The 13,712-nt window shown below is 44.4% G+C and overlaps 3 protein-coding genes across 3 annotated transcripts in view; 1 reads left to right on the top strand and 2 right to left on the bottom strand.

The window, feature by feature from the left end:
• LOC109488025 overlaps positions 1-3,160 on the bottom strand; it is a 27,080-nt gene extending 23,920 nt beyond the window's left edge. Inside the window, exons 1-4 of the mRNA XM_019792166.1 lie at positions 1,905-3,160; positions 1,330-1,503; positions 441-527; positions 23-283 (exon numbers count right to left, since the gene is read on the bottom strand). Of these exons, the coding sequence (XP_019647725.1) occupies positions 23-283; positions 441-527; positions 1,330-1,503; positions 1,905-3,021 (1,639 nt within the window). The 5' untranslated portion in view covers positions 3,022-3,160. The remainder of the gene's footprint in view (positions 1-22; positions 284-440; positions 528-1,329; positions 1,504-1,904) is intronic.
• A 143-nt stretch (positions 3,161-3,303) lies between these two features.
• LOC109488104 (chondroadherin-like protein) overlaps positions 3,304-13,712 on the top strand; it is a 33,391-nt gene continuing 22,982 nt past the window's right edge. The window contains exon 1 of the mRNA XM_019792261.1: positions 3,304-3,358. The gene's annotated coding sequence lies outside the window, so the exon portion shown is untranslated. The remainder of the gene's footprint in view (positions 3,359-13,712) is intronic.
• LOC109488024 overlaps positions 4,933-13,712 on the bottom strand; it is a 29,419-nt gene continuing 20,639 nt past the window's right edge. Inside the window, 8 exon segments of the mRNA XM_019792164.1 lie at positions 4,933-5,603; positions 5,949-6,035; positions 6,268-6,441; positions 6,732-7,844; positions 10,431-10,718; positions 11,367-11,453; positions 11,658-11,831; positions 12,131-13,218. Coding sequence (XP_019647723.1) covers positions 4,987-5,603; positions 5,949-6,035; positions 6,268-6,441; positions 6,732-7,844; positions 10,431-10,718; positions 11,367-11,453; positions 11,658-11,831; positions 12,131-13,218 — 3,628 coding nt within the window. The 3' untranslated portion in view covers positions 4,933-4,986.

Genomic DNA, 13,712 nt, shown 5'->3' with positions numbered 1-13,712 from the left:
CCTCCACCACCCATGCACCCACCCTTCCATCCTGTCGCCCCCTGTCCGTTAGATCCTCCACTACAACCAGTTTCTCCATAACTCTTGTTACCAGTAGTGGACACAGTCCCGTCACACAGGGGGTTATGGGTGGATAGCCCATACCCTGCCCCTCCCCCACCCCCGGCGATAATGAGTGGCGTGTTGTCTCCCCTGGTGACAAACGTACCGCCCCCTCCTCCTACACTCCAGCGTGACCTGTTCTCAGCACCTTCTTGTCCCACCAGGAGCTTCAGAGTCTCACCTGCAGTATTGAGAAATTTTCATCTATTATTTATGCTCTCTATCTTTCTATCTATTTGTATCTCCTGAAGCACAAGATTTCTTCTTAATTTCCAAACAATTCTTAGTGGAAGTAGTACTAGTGATGTATCGCAACATGTACTACAGATGTATCGCACCTTGTTTGAGGTTGAATGTTCCCCTCAGTACGGCACCCCGTCCTCGGACGGACTTCGGGTTGTTCACACCCCACCCTGCAGCAGCACCTGTCAATCAAACATGTCAGCAGTCACTTGCAGTACACATAATTAAAGAAACATCGACTATTGAACGAAACAGGAAAACAATTCAAGCATACGTAAAGTTATAGCTACCGGCTTCAAATTGTTTTGGTAATTAAGTACACCAATTAGTCCCTACCCGCTGCCTCTATGCTGTACGATTTTGTATCCATTACTTAATGAACTTATCATATACTTATCCATCTTTTTGGATTAACATGAAAAAAAGAATAACAATTTTCCTATATACTTATTTCTTCTTTTACAATTTTAGTTAGTTACTAGTACAATGGAAGCAGATAACTATTCCAAATATTTTTTCTGTGTACTCTCTATAATGCCAATGTTGTAACACTGTTCTAATGTTGGCTTGTCACCTAGATGGTAAGATACGTGTTAGCCGCTGCACAGTTTCAAGTTAAGACTAAACCAGTACATCTCCTACAGTTGAATTGTCGCACCTTGTTTGAGGTTATATGTTCCCCTCAGTACGGCACCCCGTCCTCGGGCGGACTTCGGGTTTCCCACACCCCACCCTGCAGCAGCACCTGTCAATCAAACATGTCAGGCACTTAGGCACTTTCAGTACACAAATCTAAAAAAACAAGGACTATTAAATCACTACAGCACGAAAGAGGAAACAATTCAAGCAAAAAGTTATGGGCTTCAAATTATTTTGGTAATATTAAGATTACGCACCAAATACTTATTTCCATGTGCACGTGTGCTTAATTAAGTACACCAAACTTTACACCAGTTACATTTACTATAAGCTAAACGTCCCTACCCGCTGCCTCTATGCTGTACGTTCCCTTCCGCGGTACAGTGAAGTGTTGTATCCCGTCATGTAGCGTCACCAGGTGTTCATGGTCCTGTCCCCTGTAGTGGGTACCCAGGGTAGTGGGTCCCAGACGGCCGCTGGCGCCCAGGGTGGTCAACTTTGCAGGTCCAAAGGTGGAATCTAAGGGGACAGATGTCGTTGTAATGGTAAGGATTAAGTCTTTATTACCTCAAACCATGATTTTTACAGACTAGATACCAGTCACCTTATGCATCTTCTGACTTTCACCCAATGTGTGTTTCAAAGAGTATCCCCAAATAAAAACAATTTTAATGACGATTTAATGACAGTTGAAAAGGAGAGCCCTCCCCCAAACTAAACTCATTTCGCGTGTAGATGCCACTTATTCAAGTACATGTAACTTAATATGACCTTAGGCTTAGATTTTGTTATATCCAAATGGATGTCTGTCTTGGTGCAATCTAAATAAATCTTAAATTATATTTTCACTTGGTATTGAAAAAGTTTTACAACAAATGATCACTTAACATGCAAGTCAACAATAATACTGAATAACGTACCCACAATGTCACCAAGTGTAATTTCCGTTTCTTTCTTTTCCCTCCAAGGCTCAAACCTGACGTAACTGATGACGCCAGGAATGTCCGGGGTTGGACCTTTCAGCAGAGACTCGAGCCGGGCCGTGACGTCAGAGTACACGTTCATGACGTCAAAGTCACTGCCATGCTCTACGACTTTCTGTGAGAAGTCCACTGTGCTGGACAGACAGCCTAAGGTGCTCTCAACACTGTCTGCTGTGGCAGAGAGCTGCTTGGAACGGGCTGCTGTGACGGCCGCTAACTTTTCTTTCAGTTCAGTCTGCTTGCGTCTGACAATGCCAGTGTAGTACTTGATCTCTTCCTCCGCAGCTGCATCGATGTCGTCTGCAGCTTTCTTGCTCCTGGTGTCCAGTTCTGCTTGCTTCTCAGCTACGACCCCTGCAGCGTCTCGGTATTTCTCAATTTTCGGCCTCGCAGATTTCAACTTCTCTTTGATCTTTGCCCTGACGTCACTCACAACGTCTGTCAGGTAGCCGTACTTGTGGTCTTTGTGTTGCAGTACCGTGCAGTCCCGGCAGATGGGACTCTGGCACGTCTCACAGTAGAACTTAAGCTTCTCGCCTTCATGTTTTGGACACATCGGCAGTGATGTCGACTTGACCGATGAGGTCTTGGTGATCAGCTGCTCTTTTAATCCCGCTACTCCGATGACTTCATGGTCACGTGTACGTTTGGCACGACGATGGGCTCGAGCACATTCGTCACACAAGAACTCTTCACACACAACACAGCCACAAGTAGCCACTTCTTCTTCACAGACATCACAAGACACTTTGTCATCTTCCACACTAGCTATAGTAGCTGCACTCTTGTGAGCGTCGACGGTGTCCCTCAAGCTCAGGACAAAGAAGTTGTTTTTGAGCCCGGCGACACCGCCCTCCGGAAGTACAGTTTCGATCCGACATGTTGGACACGAAAACCTGTCCTTCGCCTCACCTTGTTTCGCTACAAACTTCTCAAGACAGGTCTTACAGAAGGTGTGAAGACACGGCAGGATCTTGGGGTCCTTATAGGGCTCCAGGCAGATCGTACACTCCAGAAAGTCGCCCGAAATCTGGCTGAGTACGGCCTCCGCCATGACGACGTACACCTGTACGCCCCAGGTGAGACACCGTTACAGGTGAACTTTGAACTTCTGTTCAAGACAGGGTCACTGTTTACAAAAGGATAAGGTTTCAGCGAGGACCTGACCAGGTAAATGTAACTACTGACATCATTTCTCCCTCAATAGCCGACGAATATGTAATGAACTCTGTTTTGATGTACAATAGATAATGTAAGAGACTGCGAGGACGGGTCATTGACCTTTATGCACACACACTAGTCACACACGTGACTAGCTTATTTATCGATGTACGGTACAAAAGTAAATGTGGTCTAGCCGTTCTACCTTTGAATTGTCGCTTGAATATATGGTAAGGACTGCCATTTTCTAAACGCTATGTCTTACGTATACGTTCTTACAAGCTACAGACAAGAAGCATCAACAATGCATGAATTTGTAGCACAGCTATATGATCGGTATATGACAAAAAATATAAATTAATGAAATGATTAGTTTCCTCCAAGGCTTGACAACGATTTAAAAGAAAAGATGAACCGAGAAAGAAAATACTTGATTCTGCTGTGGGAGAACAAAGAATGTGCCAAGTTGGTGTTGCCATGGCATTTGACATGTTTTCTCAATAGTCAGGTAGACGACATTGTATCCAACCTAGTGGAAAAACAATATCACAGTGTGCAACCTACCTAGAGCTTGTCTGTGAGTTACATGGTTGGTTTTTATGTTGTGTCCCGGATGTACCACAACGGACCTTCAACTGTGTTGTTTGAAATTAACTGTGTAACGATGTATGCTTTGTACCAAATATGTTGTGATACGTTAAAAACCTGTTATTCTTTTCAACACGTCGTGACAGCATTTCTTCTACTTGCCTGTTGCCTAATGCCTGTACTCTCCAAGCAGAGGTATGGGGTTATTTTTGGCATGTTTTTAGGCTTTTTATCGGGATTTTTCTTTTGCATTGGAATTTTTTTCACCCAACCCAAAAAAATTCCAGTGCAAAAGAGAACCCCCCCCAAAAAAGCCTAAAAACACGCCAAAAATAAACCCAAACCTCTGCTTGGAGAGTAAATGCCTGTTGTATATTATTCCACACAACTGAAGTGAACCTTGCCTGCACATTGGCTCTATTGTCAATGTAACTGGCTCATTACACATTAGAAGTCCATGTACCTTGATGATAAAGCCATTCCACTTTGAAAACTTAGGATAGAGGATTAACTAAAAGTTGGCCGCTGATACAATGAATACAAGACATACATCCTTTAATCATGTATTTGCTGAATTCCAATAGTCGACAGAATGAAAAGAATTATTACATATGCTGATTTGCCTGAAGATTGAATTGAAGGCAAGAAAGTTAAGTATATTTGCTTTGTTGCAATAGCCAACAGAGTTAAACAGGCAAGGGCAGTCTGCATAGATCCGACTTAGTCCGAAACAACTTCTTGAAAGTAGAAACTGCTGTTTATCTGCTGTTACCTCTGGTTATTATACCGGGCATATCCGCTCTCTTACCCTTTTACTTCAACTTGAGTAGATCATACTCAGGGCATTCTAACTTGCATATTGTGCAACTTAATGTAGAAGTCCTTACTAGTCATTACGACTGCTGTCTGGGCTCCTAAAGAAGCCTATCAACATCGCTGCTGTATGGATAGTAGTTTTTTTTTAAATTCGATTGTAACAATACAATACACTGGCCACCCAGGCAGCATAACTGATGTCGGGTGCCAAACAATACAAGGATTAAACATACACAATATATCATGCTATACAGTATACAGTAAACTAACAAGTAAAGATTAAGCTAAAATCAATCGGTTAACAGTATAAAAATACAACAGACTTTTAAGTACCAAGCATAATAAAGTACTCAATCAAGATAATGATAATAATGGATAGTAGGTATTGTTATATGATAGCATGTTAATCTACACTCCTCTTGAGATTGTGACTACAAATGTTACGTTTCAGTATCTACACCTGTCTGGTGATGACCACATACCCGGGTCCGTCGTTTGCCCCATCCTGACCGCTCGTGTCAGTACCGGAGTTAAACGAACCGCCTCCTCCTCCGCCATTTGGGATACGACTCTCTCCCCTGCATCCCCCTGAGTACCCCCCTCCCCCACCTCCTCCACCACCGGCCCCATAACTCCCTCCCCCTCCACCAAACCCACCACCAGCATTACTATACTCCCCACGTCCTCCAACCCCGCCATTCACAAACGCCTTCCCACCTTCCCCACCGAGCACACAACTGTCGCCTCCAAACTGTTTAGAACTCCCTCCATCCGTCAGCAGCCCTCCCCCTCCCCCACCCATGTGGTTACCCTTCCATTCTATCGCCCCCTGTCCGTTAGATCCTCCACTACAACCAGTTCCTCCATAACTCTTGTTACCAGTAGTGGACACAGTCCCGTCACACAGGCGGTTATGGGTCTGTAGATTATACCCCGCCCCTCCCCCACCCCCGGCGATAATGAGTGGCGTGTTGTCTCCCCTGGTGACAAACGTACCGCCCCCTCCTCCTACACTCCAGTCAACTGTGTTCTCAGCACCTTCTTGTCCCACCAGGATCTTCAGGTTTTCACCTGCAGTATTGGAAAAGGAACATCAGATTTTGTATCCATATACTAGTACTCATCTCACCTTCTTGGATAAACATGGAGAAGAATAATGATCCTTACTAGTCAATTAGTCAATTCTTCTTTTACTTTCTTAATTACTAGTAGAATGGAAGCAGGTAACTAATCCAAATATTTCTTTCTGTGTACTCTATAATACTAATGTTGTAACACTGATCTCAAGTTGGCTTGTCACCTAGAGAGTAAGATAAGTGTTTATTGCTGCATAGTTTCAAATTAACAGACACTCGGTCCAGAAGTTCAAGTTACAGAGACTAAACCAGTACATGTCCAACAATTGAAATATCGCACCTTGTTTGAGGTTAAATGTTCCCCTCAGTACGGCACCCCGTCCTCGGGCGGACTTCGGGTTGTATAGACCCCACCCTGCAGCAGCACCTGTCAATCAAACATGTCAGGCACTTTCAGAACACAAATCTAAAGAAGCAAGGACTATTGAATGCCTATTGCACCGAAAGAGAAAACAATTGAAGCAAAAAGTTATGGGCTTCAAATTATTTTGGTAATATTAAGATTACGCACCAAATACTTATTTCCATGTGCACGTGTGCTTAACGAAGTACACCAAACTTTACACCAGTTACATTTACTATAAGCTAAACGTCCCTACCCGCTGTCTCTATGCTGTACGTTCCCGTCCGCGGTACAGTGAAGTGTTGTATCCCGTCATGTAGCGTCACCAGGTGTTCATGGTCCTGTCCCCTGTAGTGGGTACCCAGGGTAGTGGGGCCCAGACGGCCACTGGCGCCCAGGGTGGTCAACTTGGCAGATCGGAAGTTAAAGTCTAAGAGGGAAACAAAAACGGTACAGTGTTCATCAGATACTAGTATGCAAGAAACATGGTTCAGGCTAAACAACATAGGAAAATTTCAAGTCAGTATCTCAAAGAACGGATACCAGTTACCATGTTCTTCTTTTCATTCCGTGAGTGGATGCCATCTATTCAAGTAACTACATGTAGTTTATGTAGATTTACGTGGAGAGGTTTTTGTCCAAATGTCTGCCTGGGCATGTGTGCCTTCAAAATCGAAATTTGTATTTTTACTCTTTAAAAAATAATGCTGTACAACGTACCGACAATGTCGCCAAGTTTCATTTCCCTTTCCGCCCTTTCCTTCCTAGGCTCAAACCTGACGTAACTGATGTCGTCATGAATGTCCGGGGTTGGACCTTTCAGCAGAGACTCCAGCCGGGCCGTGACGTCAGAGTACACGTTCATGACGTCAAAGTCACTGCCATGCTCCACGACTTTCTGTGAGAAGTCCACTGTGCTGGACAGACAGCCTAAGGTGCTCTCAACACTGTCTGCTGTAGCAGAGAGCTGCTTGGAACGGGCTGCTGTGACGGCCGCTAACTTTTCTTTCAGTTCAGTCTGCTTGCGTCTGACAAGGCCAGTGTAGGACTTAATCTCTTCCTCCGCAGCTGCATCGATGTCGTCTGCAGCTTTCTTACTCCTGGTGTCCAGTTCTGCTTGCTTCTCAGCTACGACCCCTGCAGCGTCTCTGTATTCCTCAATTTTCGGCCTGGTAGCTTCCAGTTTGCCTTTGATCTTTGCCCTGACGTCACTCACAACGTCTGCCAGGTAGCCGTACTTGTGGTCTTTGTGCTGCAGTACCGTGCAGTCCCGGCAGATGGGACTCTGGCACGTCTCACAGTAGAACTTCAGCTTCTCGTCTTCATGTTTTGGACACATCGGCAGAGATCCTGACTTGGTTGATGACGTCTTGGTGATCAGCCACTCTTTTAGTTCTGCCACGCCGACTGCTTCATGGTCACGTGTACGCTTGGCACGACGGTGGGCACGAGTACATTCCTCACACAAGAACTTTTCACACACAGCACAGCCGCAAGTAGCCACCTCTTCTTCACAGACATCACAAGACACTTTGTCTTCTTCCACACTAGCTACACTCTTGTGAGCCTGAACGGTGTCCCTCAAGCTCAGGACAAAGAAGTTGTTTTTGAGCCCGGCGACACCGCCCTCCGGAAGTACAGTTTCGATCCGACATGTTGGACACGGAAACCTGTCCTTCGCCTCACCTTGTTTCGCTACAAACTTCTCCAGACAGCCCTTACAGAAGGTGTGAAGACACGGCAGGATCTTGGGGTCTTTATAGGGCTCGAGGCAGATCGTACACTCCAGAAAGTCGCCCGAAATCTGGCTGAGTACGGCCTCCGCCATGACACCTGTACGCTTCAGGTGAGATACCGTTACAGGTGAACTTTGAACTTCTGTTCAACACTGTTTATAAAAGCATCAGGTTTCAGCGGAGACCCGACTAGGTAAATAAAACTACTGACATCATCTTTCCCTCAAATCAAAAGAGGGCTTCCGTTCATATTTTCGACGAATATACATAACCATGTAGTGGATTCTGTTTTGATGTACAATAGATAGGTTGCTTTATCTTTATTGTAGCTGTACACGTATTCGTAAAAGTTACATAATCAGGACTTAACATATGCATATGGCAAACAGACATGTACAAGCGCAATACATTGGGCGTTACAGGATTTGTAACTCCGCAAAAAGTCACCCAGTGAAATATAAAGCTTGATAATATAGCCTTGGGCATGGCACAGCGGGCTCATTTCACATACGGTGGGGTTGGGGATGCCAAGCTAACAGTTCTCTCGATAAATATATATATATAGTGAAGCCCGTATCGTGGCTATTCGCTGTCCTGTAGACAACATACTAAGCTTTTGAAGAGTTGGCCTATACATGTAGTATGTACAGCACACAGTAGGTACCTGTATACTGGGTTAGGTGGGTGGGCAGGGCTATTCCAAGCTGGCACTATGTAATGACAGAGCCTGGCTTTGGGGAAAACGTTTTGTACATTGGGGGTAAAGCTACGCACTAAAGCAGCAGCCACTGTTGTGTCGGTATAAACCCAGTAACTGTAGCCAAGGAAGAAGAAGAGAAGAGAAAAAAACAGATAATGTGTGTATAAATAGAGCAGAATGACCAAGCTACAGACAACAAGCATCAACAATGCATGAATTTGTAGCACAGCTATATGATCGGTATATGACAAAAAATATAACTTAATGAAATGATTAGTTTCCTCCAAGGCTTGACGACGATTTAAAACGAAAGATGAACAGAGAAAGAAAATACTTGATTCTGCTGTGGGAGAACAAAGAATGTGCCAAGTTAGTGTTGCCATGGCATTTGACATGTTTTCTCAATAGTCAGGTAGACGACATTGTATCCAACCTAGTGGAAAGACAATATCACAGTGTGCAACCTACCTAGAGCTTGTCTGTGAGTTACATGGTTGGTTTTTATGTTGTGTCCCGGATGTACCACAACGGACCTTCAACTGTGTTGTTTGAAATTAACTGTGTAACGATGTATGCTTTGTACCAAATATGTTGTGATACGTTAAAAACCTGTTATTCTTTTCAACACGTCGTGACGGCATTTCTTCTACTGTTAATTAATGTCCGCTGTATTATACCACACAACTGGAATGATCCTTGTCATGAAAGTTCATCTGTGTTGGTAGTTACATGTTTAAAGTTAAAACTTTTGGTCCAACACAAAAAAGTTCTCTCACCTTGTGTTGACGTCACAATTCAAAGACGCCACGTGACAAGCTTCACTGGGTCAGTCTACTGAGGAAGACCAGAGTGACTGGTCGAAAGCTCTAGGTGAGAGAACTTTTTTTGTGTTGGACCAAAAGTTTTAACTTTAAACATGGAGTGAACCTTGCCTGCGCGTTGGCTCTATTGTCAGTGTAACTAGCACATTACACATTACAAGTCCATGTACCTTGATGATAAAGCCATTCCATTTTGAAAACTTAGCATAGAGGATTAACTAAAAAGTTGGCCACAAGACAACGAATACAAAACATCCATCCTTTAATCATGTATTTGCTGAATGCCATTAGTTGACAGAATGAAGAATTCCAGTGAGTTAGTAGATATGCCGATTTGCCTAAAATTTGAATTGAAGGCTTGGAAAAGAATACAAACTCTCATGATTCTCATCCTTAAGTATTTTACTTCGTTGCAGTGATAGCCAACAGAATGAAACATGCAAGAACTGTCTGCTTATATCCGACTTAGGAAACAAAGAAATTGATGTTTCTCTGCTTTAATATCATATATCTGATTATTATACTGGGCATATCCATTCTCTTACCCCTATTACTTTCAAGTAGATCATACTTTCTAACTTGTATATTTTACAACTCAAAGTCCTCATTCCGAGTTAAAGTGTTATTTTGGTACAGTTAGCCAGAATATCACATTTGAAGGCTTATTATTATATAAACACATGCAAAGTCCTTACTAGTAATTACGTCTGTCTGAGCTCTTAAAGAAGCCTGTCAACATTTTTCTGCTCTATGCATAGTCGGTATTTGTTATATGATAGCGCGTTTATCTTCATTCCTCTTAAGATGGTGACTACAAATGTTACTTTTCAGTATCTACCCCTGTCTGGTGATGACCACATACCCGGGTCCGTCGTTTGCCCCATCCTGACCGCTCGTGTCAGTACCGGAGTTAAACGAACCGCCTCCTCCTCCGCCATTTGGTTCACGATCCTCTCCCCTGCCTCCCCCTGAGTATCCACCTCCCCCACCTCCTCCACCACCCTCCCCATGACCCCCTCCCCCTCCACCAAACCCACCATCAGCATTATTACGTGTCCCACGCCCTCCAACCCCGCCATTCACAAACGCCTTCCCACCTTCCCCACCATTCTTACAACTGTCGCCTCCAAACCGTTTAGAACTCCCTCCACCCGTCAGCAGCCCTCCCCTCCCCCACCCATGAAGTTACCCTTCCATTCTGTCGCCCCCTGTCCATTAGATCCTCCACTACACCCAGATCCCCCATAAGCCTTGTTACCAGTAGTGGACACAGTCCCGTCACACAGGGGGTTATGAGTCTGTAGTCCCCACCCTGCCCCTCCCCCACCCCCTGCGATAATGAGAGGCGTGTTATCTCCCCTGGTGACAAACGTACCGCCCCCTCCTCCTACACCCCAGCGAGCCGTGTTCCCAGCACCTTCTTGTCCCACCAGGACATTCAGAGTTTCATCTGCAGTATTGAAAAAGGAAGATCAGAGATTCCATCCATTGTTTAGTCTCGCTATCTCTATATCTTGAAGCACTAGATACTGTTTTAAACAAAAGTACTATATAGATAATCCAAATTTCCACACATATCTTAGGCCATGTTGATTTGATTATATGGATGACATCCTCCGGGAGCCCCAAAACTGATGCGCGCGTGCGAATAAAAAAAAGTTTTGCAAAAAAAAAGTTCTTTTCATTATGAAATCTACGTGGTCATGAGGGTTGAGCAAATGGCACAGAATATGGTTTGGCGAATAATCTAGTCTTCAAGTTAATTTCTTTACAATTTCGTCTTTTTTCGTTTGATTTTGGCATTCTACGACATTGGTATAGTTTTTATTAATTTTTGTTGTAACTTATGGTATATTTTTGCTCATTTTGCAACTGTTTTGTACGATTTACAGTATGGTTGAAAACTTTTTTTTTTTGGAAACGGCCGAAAATTCATGCGCGCGCGGATGTCATCCATATAATCAAATCAACATGGCCTTAGTGGAAGTGTGGGTAATTTGATACTCAAACCAAGGTGGTGAAATGAAATACAGTGTTTCACATAAACAGGCCAAGAAATATTAAAACGAGCACATGTACTACAGCTGAGGTATCGCACCTTGTTTGAGGTTAAATGTTCCCCTCAGTACGGCACCCCGTCCTCGGACGGACTTTGGGTTGGACCGACCCCACCCTGCAGCAGCACCTGTCAATCAAACATGTCAGGCACTTTCACTACACAAATCTAAAGAAACAAGGACTATTGAATCACTACAGCACGAAAAAGAAAATTCAAGCATAAAGTTATTATAAGCTGGGCTTCGACGAATCAAACATGTATTTCTGTATGACTAATTAAGTAAACCAAACTTTACATTAGTTACATTTACTATTAAATAAACGTCCCTACCCGCTGCCTCTATGCTGTACGTTCCCGTCCGCGGTACAGTGAAGTGTTGTATCCCGTCATGTAGCGTCACCAGGTGTTCATGGTCCTGTCCCCTGTAGTGGGTACCCAGGGTAGTCGGGCCCAGACGGCCGCTGGCGCCCAGGGTGGTCAACTTGGCAGTTCGGAAGGAAGAGTCTAAGAGGGAAACAAAAACGGTACAGTGTTCATCAGATATCCAAGAAACATGGTTCAGGCTAAACAACATAGGAAAATTTCAAGTCAGTATCTTAAAGAACAGATACCAGTTACCATGTTCAACTTCTTCTTTTCATTCCGTGAGTGGATGCCATCTATTCAACTTTTTCAAGTTACTACATGTATTTGATGCAGATTTACGTGGAGAGGTTTTTGTCCAAATGTCTGCCTGGGCATGGGTGCCTTCAAAATCTAAATTTGTATTTTTACTCTTTAAAAAATAATGCTGAATAACGTACCGACAATGTCGCCAAGGATCATTTCCCTTTCCTCCCTTTCCTTTCTAGGCTCAAACCTGACGTAACTGATGTCGTCAGGAATGTCCGGGGTTGGACCTTTCAGCAGAGACTCCAGCCGGGCCGTGACGTCACAGTACACGTTCATGACGTCAAAGTCACTGCCATGCTGCACGACTTTCTGTGAGAAGTCCACTGTGCTGGACAGACAGCCTAAGGTGCTCTCAACACTGTCTGCTGTAGCAGAGAGCTGCTTGGAACGGGCTGCTGTGAAGACCGCTAACTTTTCTTTCAGTTCAGTCTGTTTGCGTCTGACAAGGCCAGTGTAGTACTTGATCTCTTCCTCCGCAGCTGCATCGATGTCGTCTGCAGCTTTCTTACTCCTGGTGTCCAGTTCAGCCTGTTTCTCAGCTACAAGCCCTGCAACGTCTCGGTATTCCTCAATTTTCGGCATGGTAGCTTCCAGTTTGCCTTTGATCTTTGCCCTGACGTCACTCACAACGTCGGCCAGCAAGCCGTACTTGTGGTCCTTGTGCTGCAGTACCGTGCAGTCTCGGCAGATGGGACTCTGGCACGTCTCACAGTAGAACTTCAGCTTCTCGTCTTCATGTTTTGGACACATCGGCAGTGATGTCGATTTGACCGATGACGTCTTGGTGATCAGCTGCTCTTTTAATTTCGCCACTCCGATGACTTCATGGTCACGTGTACGCTTGGCACGACGGTGGGCACGAGCACATTCGTCACACAAAAACTCTTCACACACAGCACAGCCACAAGTAGCCACTTCTTCTTCACAGACATCACAAGACACTTTGTCATCTTCCTTGCTAACCAAACTCTTGTGAGCGTCCACGGTGTCCCCCAAGCTCAGGACAAAGAAGTTGTTTTTGAGCCCGGCGACACTGCCTTCCGGAAGTACAGTTTCGATCCGACATGTTGGGCACGGAAACCTGTCCTTCACTTTACTTTGTTTCGCTACAAACTTCTCCAGACAGTCCTTACAGAAGGTGTGAAGACACGGCAGGATCTTGGGGTCCTTGTAGGGCTCAAGGCAGATCGTACACTCCAGAAAGTCGCCGGAAATCTGGCTGAGTACGGCCTCCGCCATGACACCTATACGCTTCAGGTGAGATACCGTTACAGATGAACTTTGAACTTCTGTTCAACACAGGGTCACTGTTTATAAAGCATCAGGTTTCAGCGGAGACCCGACTAGGTAAATAAAACTACTGACATCATCTTTCCCTCAAATAAAAAGAGGGCTTCCGTGCATATTTTCGACGAATATACATAATCATGTAGTGGATTCTGTTTTGATGTACAATAGATAGGTTGCTTTATCTTTATTGTAGCTGTACACGTATTCGTAAAAGTTACATAATCAGGACTTAACATATGCATATGGCAAACAGACATGTACAAGCGCAATACATTGGGCGTTACAGGATTTGTAACTCCGCAAAAAGTCACCCAGTGAAATATAAAGCTTGATAATATATCCTTGGGCATAGCACAGCGGGCTTATTTCACATACGGTGGGGTTGGGGATGCCAAGCTAACAGTTCTCTTGATAATATATATA

This window comes from Branchiostoma belcheri, unplaced genomic scaffold, assembly GCF_001625305.1.
Source record: "Branchiostoma belcheri isolate BF01 breed outbred unplaced genomic scaffold, Haploidv18h27 scaffold91, whole genome shotgun sequence".
NCBI lineage: Eukaryota > Metazoa > Chordata > Leptocardii > Amphioxiformes > Branchiostomatidae > Branchiostoma > Branchiostoma belcheri.
This window is presented reverse-complemented; position numbering and strand designations above follow the sequence as displayed.